The following is an 11,588-nucleotide window of genomic DNA, read 5'->3' as shown; positions in this document are numbered from 1 at the left end:
TGAGGTCATGACAGCTTTTGCAAAATAATTAGCTGGACAGAGGAGTAAAACCCTGCTAATACCCCCACAGAGGGAAAAAGAGCATTGTAAGTGAAGCTCTTCTTAGAGGTCAGGAAATCTACAGGCAAGAGTGAGGTTAAGGACATTGCAGGAGAGATTCAGAAGAAAGTTTGCATCTTGTTAAATGCCAGAAAACCCACTCCTTGCTCAAGGTTATCCTCCCATATTGAATTGCTGGTGCCCAAGAAGGCATGTGCTCTAGCTCCAGCTTTTCTTGTGGTTGTGGAGTTCATAACGTCTCTGCCTTGTGGGTTCTCTGATGTCTTATAAGAGATGAGTTCACATTGCCATTTCAGTACAATTCAATTAAAAAGTCAATTAGCCCAGATACAAAGTGATCGGCTTCATTAATTCTGCTGTTCATGGAACAGCACTGGTTTTTGTTGCTGTTTTATTCTGCTGTCTTATTCTACTCTGAATTGTATGTGACTTTTCCTGCTCCACCGTCCTAGTAGACACACGCGCGCGCAGCATGCATACATCTTCTCTCCAGGTTCAGCAGTTGAGAATGTTGGAAGGGAGCAGCTCTAGGCAAGTCCCTACATGCTGCAAAACTCTTAAGCGTTGTTAAGAAACAAGCAGAGCTTTTAAGAACACGGTTTTCAGCTTCTCAGAAGGAACCACACACCTTTCTGGATCACCTAGCCCTGTCCTCCAAGATTTTCTTTTACTTGCCGTGCATTTGAGACTGTGTTGTATTTCCTAGAAGTGAAATGATGTCATAAAAAAAGATGAGTCTGAATTTTGTCAAATGGAAATTGTGTTGACTTCTCTACAAATTCTGGTAGTTTCACTTCAGCTTCAGATCATTTGTTTCAAAAAGGAATGACCACAGCAGGGAGACTGTTGGATGGTTGGCATCTATTTACCAAGGGAAAAGGGATTCAAAGGAAGTATGAATTTTACAACTTTGTATTTATCAGTAATTAGATATCTCAGTGAGAGAATGTGACACATATTGTTAGTTAGACTCCAATAATTTGTTCTTAACATTCAACTTGACATATAAATTGAACTAGTTCTGGCTTTTAAAGAGATGAGTCTTGAAAAAGTGTCTGGAAAAACAAGTCTTCCCTGTTTAAATTAGGAATGTGCCAAATGACTGGCAGGTACTTGATATATAATTTAAATTTAAAAGAGGAAGAAACAGTTCTAGATAATGATCTCCTGGGATATCTAGGGGAAATATATGCACCTATATTTAGCTTATCCCTGGTTTCAACCCCTAAATGCACACACAGCAGCACACACTTAGCTTTTGAAAGGAACAGGCCTTGATCCTTTAACAAGCTCCACAAAACTCACTAATAAAGTTACATCCTTGTTAATCACATACGTGCTCCACAGTTCCTTATAGGATACACCTTGTTCACAGAGATAAATCATGGAGCCGCAGATGTTCTGGAGTCGTTAGAGAAGGAAGTTGATGGCAGGTGGTCATGGATGGCAGATCCTCCACAGGAATCCTGACCCTGGGGCTTTGCCGTGAGAAGGGAGGAACCAGAGAGATTACTCAATGGCTGAGGGTGACATGGTCAAAGTGTCTTCCTAGAAATATGTCCTTTCAAACAACGCAAAGCAGGCAGGCAGGGTCAGACCTGCAAGTTAGAAGAGCTTTGCAGCACCTGAGATGCAACTTGACTAGGGCCCGAGCTAAAGCTGTTGAGAAGGCCACATTGTAGACCTGGCTGTTCAGAAGGAGTTTGCACAACGTAGCAGGACGTCTCTTCTGGTGAAGGAGAACAGATTGCTGTAGCGGGGGGAGAGGAAAGGAAAGACAAGCCATAGGGGAGACACATCAAATCACAGTCTATATATTGACTCTCAAAAAGACTTTGCAAGAACTTGTGTGGAGAGAGAAGTTAAGATAGAGAAGGAAGGATGGAGAAACAAAACAGACGTGAGGTTTGGATTGAGAGTGGAGAGTTCAAATATGCTGTTTGACTAGGGAGAAGCCAGAATGAAGGGATAGGCTTCGCAGAATACAAGCCAGCCTCATCAGAACATTGTGCATGGCTTTTCACATTTTGTCCTCTACAAGGGCAAAAACTGAAGGAGAGAAAGCGAATGGATCTGAGCCAGCATGGGGATGTGGGAGGACAGGTCTCTCACTGGGACAAAGGGAAGAAGAGCTGAGCTAACAACTGCATCAGCAAAGGCCAGGGTAGAGAGAGCAGAGAGGTGAGGCTGAGCCCATGGGGACTTCTACTCTAACACACCCGCCTTATTAGAAATTACCAATGTTCTTCCTTTGACGTTTGCAGTACCGAAGGAGACACCACACCATGGAAGTCACTATCAGGAGGCACGTCCTGAGTTTTGCTGTTTTCCTGTTGCACTGTGTGGTCCGCAAGGCAAGCTGTGAGAAAGGCAACACTTCCCCTCTGCACTTCACCCACTTCTTCTACAATGCCACCATCTACGAGAATTCAGCCCCCAAGACCTACGTGGAGAGCTATGTCAAAATGGGTATTTACAAGACAGATCCTGAGTGGGACATCAGATACAGAATAGCCTCTGGAGACAGCACTGGTCTCTTTAAAACAGAGGAGCACGTGATTGGGGATTTCTGTTTCTTAAGAATAAGAACCAGGAGCAGTAACACAGCACTTTTAAATCGGGAGGTCAAAGACAATTATATGTTAATAATCAAGGCCACAGAGAGCACCTTTGCCTATGAAGCCTGGGCCAAGGTCTTGATCCACATTCTGGACAGAAATGACTTGAAACCTCTCTTTTCACCTCCCTCCTACAAAGTGTTCATCAGAGAAGATACTCCTCTGAAGACGGTGGTCAGCACGCTCAGTGCTACTGATGCTGATGCTGGCCAGAACGCCGAGTTCTACTATGCCCTCAACACCAAGTCCGACCTATTCACCGTTCACCCCACCACAGGAGCAGTTATGACCACAGGTAGGCTGAACAGCACCCATCAAGGCAGGCATCACCTCCAGGTTTTGGCTGTAGACAGAATGAGAAAGATCACGGAGGGGAATGGCTTTGGGAACTTGGCTAGTCTCATGATCCAAGTGGAGCCATCTGCCAGGAAACCCCCCTCTATCTCCTCGGTGAAGGTGACACCACCTGACTCTGCCGAAGACTTTCTCTGTGCAATTCTGTCTGTAGAAAGTGGTGACTCAGAAGCAGGGATAGATTCAGTTGACTTTGTGGATGGAGATCCAGGAAGACACTTCAAAGCCATCAAATCCTACTTTGGGAGCACCGAGTTCATGATTGTGTCAACCAAAGAGATCAACTGGCTACTTTACCCATTTGGTTTCAACCTCAGTCTGCAAGCCAAGGACAAGAGCAAGCCACCACTGTTCTCTCCTATTAGAGTTATCCATATACCTCCCTCCAAGTATGTCTCTGCCAAGTTTGAGAAAGAAGTGTACCGGGTCCAGCTCAGTGAATTTTCCCCAGTCGGAAGCCAAGTTGTTATGGTGAAGATCACACCAGTCTTCCCAAATCTTAAATATATTTTGAAACCTACTCCTAACAGCACAAGCTTTAAAATCAATCCTCACACTGGACTGATAACTACAGTCAGAGCCATGGACTTCCGTGAGCAGTCTCACTTTGAACTTGAAGTTACAACCATTAACAGTTACGCATCCACGATTGTTGTCGTTGACATCACTGACTGCAACAATCATGCTCCAAGTTTTAGTCAGTCTTCATACCGCGGGGCCTTTGATGAAAATGTTCCTCCTGGTACTAGTGTCTTAACAGTAAGGGCTACAGATGAAGATGAAGGAGACAACGGCTTTGTCACCTACACCATAGCCAACCAGAAATCGGTTCCCTTTGTCATTGACCCTTATTCTGGCATCATTTCCACCTCCAAGACAATGGACTATGAGTTGATGCAGAGATGGTATCATTTGCGAGTGTGGGCATCAGATTGGGGCTCACCCTTCCGCCATGAAACAGAGGTGTACGTCTCCCTCATGCTGAGCAATGTCAATGACAATGCTCCAGTGTTTGAGAAGGCAAGCTGCAGTGGCACCATCCCACGGGACTTTCCTGTTGGGAATCCTGTGGCCACAGTTTCTGCAATCGACAGTGATGAGCTGCAACATATCAAGTACGAAATCAAGTCTGGCAACGAGTTACGCCATTTTGAACTGAATCCCATCTCTGGAGTAATATCCCTTAGAATATCTCTGCGAGATCTTCCTTTGGAACAGCCACTTTTCTACTCTTTGAAAATAACTGCAACAGATGGAGAGAACTACGCTTTGCCAACATCTGTAAATATCACTGTGGTCAGCCAAGGTCTCCCCATCAAAATGCAGTGTGAGGAAACAGGAGTCTTGAAACAACTGACAGAAACTATCATACACTCCATTGAGTCTCAGTCTCAAGGCCACGGGCAGGATGATGAAACATCTCCGAACTTGCATCTTGTAAATCATAATGCTCCAAAGTTTGATGACAGCTTTCCACGATCTATTGATATCATAGAGAATGTTCCCATCAACTCAACTATCGCTGATCTTTCAGCTATTGATCCTGATACTGGTTTTAATGGAAAATTGGTCTATGTGATCTCGGATGGAAATGATGACAGTTGCTTTACCATTGACCTGGAACTGGGTCTCCTTCAAGTGCTTTCTCCTCTAGATCATGAACGAACCAGCTTCTACATTCTTAACATTACTGTGTACGACCTTGGCACACCACAAAAATCATCCTGGAAACTCTTGGCTGTGAATGTGTTGGATACCAATGATAACACTCCTAAATTCCCACAAGGTGCCTACTGGGTGGCTATATCAGAACATGTAGCAACAGGGACAACAATAGCTCAAATGAAAGCCGAAGATGCTGATACAGATGACAATGGTAGAGTAAAATATTCTCTCCTAACCCCCACTGATAAGTTTGCCATTAACAGTGTCACTGGAGAAGTGACAGTTACAGGTGCCCTGGACAGAGAATTGTGGCCTTGCTATGTGCTGAAAATAGAAGCTAGGGATCAGGCCAAAACAGGCTACCAGCTGTTCTCCGTTACGGATCTCATTGTGACTCTGGAGGATGTAAATGACAACACCCCGCAATGCCTCCCAGCCCTCAACAGTGTGAAGGTCCCAGAGGACCTACCTGTGGGTACAATTCTCCTGTTTCTGGAGGCATTTGACCCAGACACGGGTTCTGCGGGTGAGGTGAGGTACAGCCTCATTAACGACGAGGAGATGATGTTTCATGTGGATAAGCTGACTGGGGCACTCCGGTTGGAGAAGGAGCTGGACTATGAGAAGAAGGACTCTTACAATCTAACCGTGCAGGTCAGTGACGGTGGGAAGCCCTTCTCTCGCTCTTCCCTCTGCCACCTGGAAGTGAACATCCTTGATGTCAACGAAAACTTGCACCCACCACGCTTTGCCTCCTTTGTCTTCAAAGGCTGGGTGCAGGAGAACAGCCCTGAGGGCACGTCAGTGATGATGGTCACAGCAAAAGATATCGATAAGGGGAAAGATGGAGAGGTTCAATATTTCCTCCGAGAGGGCACCGGCCTGTCCGTCTTCCGCATTGAAAAGGACACAGGTAATGACAGCTTACTTTAATGATGTTCCTTAAAGGCTTAAACTATGTGCTGTGTTTGGCCTGACTTTTTGACCCAATAGTACATTTCTGTATTCTCTCTGTTTACAAAGTTTCAGGCATTCAAATCTTTCTTGCTTGTGCAGGGATGTACAATGTGCATCCCTGTATCTGGGAAGGAGCAAGCAGGGTTTGTCTCCTTAATGGAAAATCAATGTCTGTCCTCCCCCAAAATACTAAGGTCTTCCCTTTCGCTTGTGTACCAAATTACTTTCAGCCCAAGTAAAACCTTACCTTCCATACAATCTCACAGCCAGAGTTTATATCTGCAGTCAAGATCAGGAAGCAGACTAGAGATGGGCATTAAGCACAAAGTGGTATGAGTTCCTTAAATCCCTCACAAGCACTTTCTGTCATTCTTCTAGGCACCATCCAGACCATAGGACCACTTGACCGAGAAGCAGCATCTCACTACTGGCTGACAGTGCTAGCTGTTGACCTGGGAACAATTCCTCTGTCTTCTGTGACTGAAATTTATATTGAAGTCACCGATACCAATGACAACCCACCGCAGATGTCCAGACCTGTCTTCTATGCCTCTGTGATGGAGAATTCCCCACCAAACACATCTGTCCTTCAGCTTGATGCCTTAGATCCAGACTCTAGCTCAGAGGGAAAACTAACTTTTCACATCCTCACTGGAAATCCTCAAGGACTCTTCACCATTAACCTCATTACAGGTAAGACTGACTCAACTCAGCATCTGTTCTTGAGGCTTCCAAGTGCCCAGAGGATGTTACATATTCAACATAAACAGCCTCACAGCTGCCTTTGTCACACCCTCCTTCTGCAGCAAAAGTCCCAGTCTCCAAATACACTGTGTGGGGAGGCTAAAGATTGAAACCCTCAACCTGAGGGCTGTTATTTGCATCCAGATGGCTGTTAGAACGGCACAAATGCGCTACTTTCAAAGCCCTAAACAGAACCGAGCAGTTGCTTTTAATCTTCCCCCTTATAAACAACGGCCCTATTGCACAGCCTGAGCCAGGAAACACCTTTCTGGAGGTGACGATCTGTTCCTGAGACAGACCAAGGCAGGATTAATAAAAGTAAATCACACTGCTTTTAAAGGCTCCACCCATTCTCCAGCACTATTAATGTAGTAAGAGTAGTAAGCCTCTTCTGCCATCTTCCTAGACTGTATCTTTCATCTGAGGATTAATTACCAGATCTTTCAGAGCCATCAAAAACTCGCTGATGTTTTGTGTAAACAGCTTCCTCAAACTATCCCAGCAGAGCTGACATTGGGCCAGTCTGGCAAGGAAAGCTGTGCCGAGCCCTCCATGCCATCAGCTCCTGGGAGAAGAGGGAAGGTAGGGCACAGAGCCCGAGTATGGGAGAGGATTAATTGCATGGCTTTGATCTCCTGCAGATGATAAAAGCAGTTCACCTACTGCAGCGGGATAGAAACCTGCTCTCTGATGAGAGAGGAGCTGGGTGCCTCGAAAAAGGCTAGTGCGGCTCTCAATTACGTGTTGCCTGTGGGGTAAGGGCTCTCTGGCACTCCGCCACAGCTGGCCAACAGTGGGATGTTTAGAAAGAAATTGTTATGCTGAAACACTTAAATCCTTCTGGTTGCATGAGATTCATAGGGTGTCTCTACGTGACACCGTATAGATAGACCTGGAGAGGTCAGCTAACTGGGACCACTGCTACTCCCAGTTGTAGCTGTCTCCACTGTCAGAAGCTTTTTAGCCAGGTCAGGGCATTGCTCTGCATCCAACTTTCTCACATAGTCCAAACAGCTATGCGCAACTCAGCCCCATGGATAGCCTGGACAAACCCTGGGTCCCATGGAAAGGTGCCTTCAGAGGCTTTATTTTAGAAGCCTATTGTCTTTTCGATGGGATGTGGACCCGAAGCAGCTGTCAGGACACCAGGCTACCTCCGCTCATCTGCAGAGCTTCAGCTTGCACCCGTGCACCCTGCTCTGTGCTGCAGGCAGGAGGCAGAACTTCCACCCCAGTGTGAGTACAGCCCTACAAAGCCATGCTCCAAGGCTGTCAGGTTTTATGGTAAAATAAGCTACACCAGCAAAAAAATCAGATCGTTTTCCAATGAGACATCTCACCTCTAAGCTAACCCTTTAATTCCCATTTTAGACAAAAAAATCTCTCAGGTGTGACTCATCTCCTATCCATCTCTCTCTACAGTCAGGTAATTTGCATGTGAAGAGTGAGAAGTTTGTCAGTCCTGTAAGAAACCCACGAGCTGATCTTATCTCTTGGACAGTTGCTGAAGGTCTCTTCTTTAAACCCTGAGCTTGGAGGTTGTTTAAGGACCTGCTTCCAAGCCTGATGAGGATTCATCTATCTGTTGTTTTACTTGCATGTCACCCAAAAGAACAAATAATTACCTGCAAACATTGGCATAAACCGAGCAGTTCCTATCCTCATGCTTACGGTATCTAAAGAGAAGTCATCTGCTACTACTGCCAGAAGGAATATCACAGCTTGTCTAAATCTCAGGGTTGTAGACAGCTTGTTGGAAACCCTGTGATATTTTCATTCTGCAGACAAGGGCATGCTAGTTGCTCCATTAAGTAGAATAAAACTATAATCTTTGGTCTCAGCCTGGTAGTGCAGCATTGGAAGATGAACTGCTGGTCTTTCAGTTGCTGGTCATTCACATCAGTGCAAGGCTGTATTAAAAAAAGGGTTATCCCAGTGCAGTGCAAATCAAATGACTTACATTTGAACAGGAGAAGAGAGAAAACACTGCAAGGATCTGTGCTACTAGACCACTGATGTTTATTCTGGATTTTTAGTTAGGATATATCCTTTGTTTTTCAAATGTATCTCTTCTTTCACTACCTAGAGGAAACTATCACAAAAAGACTCAGAAACATTGCAGTTCTTGAAATGCCAGAGATATATATGATCCAGATTGCCAATACTCCTTCTGTGGTCAATCCCAAATCCTATGACAGCAAAAGAGTTTGAGTAGGCAAAGGTACTTATCTGTGATGAAGCTGAATCTCTGTCACAATGACAAACATTGACGTCTCAAGAGAAAACCATAGAGGCTGCTGCTCTTAGTCATACGATTTGAGCAAAGGACAGGATAATCTGCCTGTGTCAGAAGTTCCTCCAGCACCCAGGTCAGAAGGGGGGCTCCTGCATGCGGAGAAGACTGTGATCGAGTCCTCTCCTCTTCTTCTATCCCACACTGTCATCAAAAGGCAAATAAGTCACATTGGCACTGAAATAAGCCAGAGCAAGAGAGGGTCAGAGGTCAGTCTGGCTCTCTCCTAGGCAAGGCACTCCTGGCCAAAGCCCCTTGGCAGAGGGAGAGGAGGAGGAGGCTTGTTCTCATCCTGTGCTACACCCAGAATAACCCGGCAGAATAGCCCTGGATAATTATTCAGGGCACAGTGCCACACTATTGCAAGTAACCTATTTCTGATCCTGGAGCAGGCTTGTTCTGCATGATGCAGTGTCTCGACACGAGAGTGGGTTGGCCGGTGCAGACATACCCAGCAAGGCCCCTTGACTTCTCCTCCTGAGGCTTTGCAAGGAGACAGGAACAGCCGTGATAACTGTCCCTCGGCAGGGCTGCCTCCTCCAGCATCCCTGAACTACCTCAGAAGGGCTCTAAGCTCTTCCAGCTCTCAGTTCCCCGAAGAGGGTGGAGAAAAAAAGAGGGGAAATAAATGAAAGGCTAATGAGAAGAGGGAATAAAACTGCACAGTGAGATGAAAGCTTTCTGCCATCGGCGATGGAATCTCTCCAGCCCAGCCTGGCAGCTGGTGCAGAGCTGTGTTTGTGGGAGACAGAGAGATAGATAGATACGTGGAGAGATGGGGAGATAGCAGGGTTTGGGGTGTTCTTTTGCTGGAAAGGTTTTCAGCTTGTTTTGTGCAAGGTTTGCAGTCCCTGATGTGAAGTGGATCTCAGTCCAGACAGTCCCGGGAGGAATTGGGAGGCTGTAGCAGGAAGAGTCAGGATGAAGCCATTCATCCCACTGAAAGCCTGTTTGAAGAATCCTTTTACCTTGGACTATTCATCTCCAGCTGTTACTTGGTGCTTGTTCTTCTGTTGCTTCTCCTGCTGTGCCAGTGTCCATGGGTTTCCCCAGGATGCCTGTGATTCCCTGCATTTGTCTGCATGGAAGTACACTCAGACACAGCCTGCTCTTTAAATATGAGGAATGACTGCACCACTGCTCCCCAAGCCAATGTAGTACCACCAGCTCCAGCTAAGGATGGAGCAGCGCAAAGCAGGGTTAGAACAAGAGGGGAGGTGGTAGGAGGAGAAGAAAAGAGAAAGTGAAATGGAAGCAACAGTGGGACAACAGAAAGAGGACTTCAGGAGAACCACCTCTTCCCTTCTCAGGCTCTTTTGAAAGACCAAGTGCCTGCAAACCTGATTCTGGCTATTTTAACTATCTTAGATTTTCCTCCCTGCAGCAAGGGCAAGGGGCCAGCAACCTCCACCCCAGCCTTGCTCTTGCCAGCAGAAGTTATTATTATTTTTCATTCCCTGACAACAATGCACTGTTAATTTTGCTGCTCCTGTTCCAACATGACCCGCTTTCTTCTCTCCCCTTTCCAGGCAGCAAAAGGGAGAATTACAGACAATCCTTTCCCATTACTGTGTGCAGATAGGCAGCAAGAGCAGAGCTTGTGCCTGTCCGTGTGTAAGCAACAGAAGGGACGTTTTCTGGACCTTCAGGTGAACATAGAGCTTGGCTAATTGGCCAAGTGCAATTAGGACCTTTGACAGTTTTGTTCAGTCCCTAAGACTCAGCAGAGAACTTCAGGGCCACGTACAAGTACACAAATGAAGGAGACCCACTTGATCACAAGTCCCATGGGACAGGCTGGCTGGCGTTTCCAGAGAGGCAGGGACCACATGGATAACTCACACATGTGCACACAAAACACTTTCATTAAAAATTAAACGTGCACTTCCCAGGTCCTTGTAGGGGGCAATGGAAAGAACCAAGGAACTCTTTCCCTAGACCACAAAAGCTGATGGCAGTTCCCCTTTAATAGTAGTTTCCACATCCATTTTAGCCCTCTGGCTTCACAGGCTGTATAACCAAGTAGCAACAAATAAAAATATGCATTAATTCCAGCTGGCTTCTCTCGAGTACCACGTTCGATCCCCGTCTCCCTGTCTCTGGGTGCTCAGCTGCCGTGTGAACACTGCTGGCAGTTCGTGCGTCTTGGCAGCCGCGCAGCACCATGGCTCTGTACGGGAATTAGAGTGATTAACTGCTAACCACGAGAGCTTTCTGATCTCAAGGCAGAGTGGTAACTGGCTCTGGAGAGGGCAACTGGAAGCCACGACTGAGCACAGGGTAAGGGACAGAGGGAGTTTGCCTGGGGTCAGGAGGAGAAGCCAACCCTTTGACTTGTGACTCAACAGATATGAAGCTAAACCCAAAAATGCCATCCATTAAGACTCTCAGCTAGAATATGGCACAGGTTTGTGATAGAGACTAGAGTCAGCTCATACTCCTCAGGAGATCTGAGCATGTTAAGTGGTACAGGTGTTCAAGATAGTCATTAAGTTCCAGTTCATCTGCCTTCACTACAGTCCTTCTTCTCCAGCTCTAGAAAGCTCAGCTATGATCCTGTTTTATTTCATTTTTGTCATGAGGTCGTGAAAGAATTTCAGGGTGTGGCCAGGCAAATCCAAATAATCACTTCAGAGTGGTTTAAGTTACCTTCCATCAGCTGGCATGCAGTAACCAAGTGCAAACAAAGTATTGGTCTCCTGCAACTGAATTTTGCAATCCAATAGACTAGAAATATCCCCAGTGTGCACACAGGTATTGGGTGGCTCCATTGTCAATATCTAGCTATGCGTCCTATGGGCTTGTTAGGCCATAATTATCATAGAATCATAGAATCATAGAATCGTTAGGGCTGGAAGGGACCTTCAAAGGTCATCTAGTCCAACCCCCCTGCAAGG

The 11,588-nt window shown here is 46.1% G+C and overlaps 1 protein-coding gene across 1 annotated transcript in view; it reads left to right on the top strand.

Annotated features, from left to right (window-relative positions):
* The first annotated feature begins 2,345 nt into the window (after positions 1-2,345).
* Positions 2,346-11,588, top strand: part of FAT2 (FAT atypical cadherin 2) — a 45,980-nt gene continuing 36,737 nt past the window's right edge. The window contains 2 exon segments of the mRNA XM_086621817.1: positions 2,346-5,610; positions 6,033-6,347. Of these exon segments, the coding sequence (XP_086477943.1) occupies positions 2,346-5,610; positions 6,033-6,347 (3,580 nt within the window).

This window comes from Tauraco erythrolophus, chromosome 16 (genome assembly GCF_009769465.1).
Source record: "Tauraco erythrolophus isolate bTauEry1 chromosome 16, bTauEry1.pri, whole genome shotgun sequence".
Classification (NCBI taxonomy): domain Eukaryota; kingdom Metazoa; phylum Chordata; class Aves; order Musophagiformes; family Musophagidae; genus Tauraco; species Tauraco erythrolophus.
The sequence above is the reverse complement of the archived record's forward strand: the minus strand, read 5'-3'. Positions and strand labels throughout refer to the sequence as shown.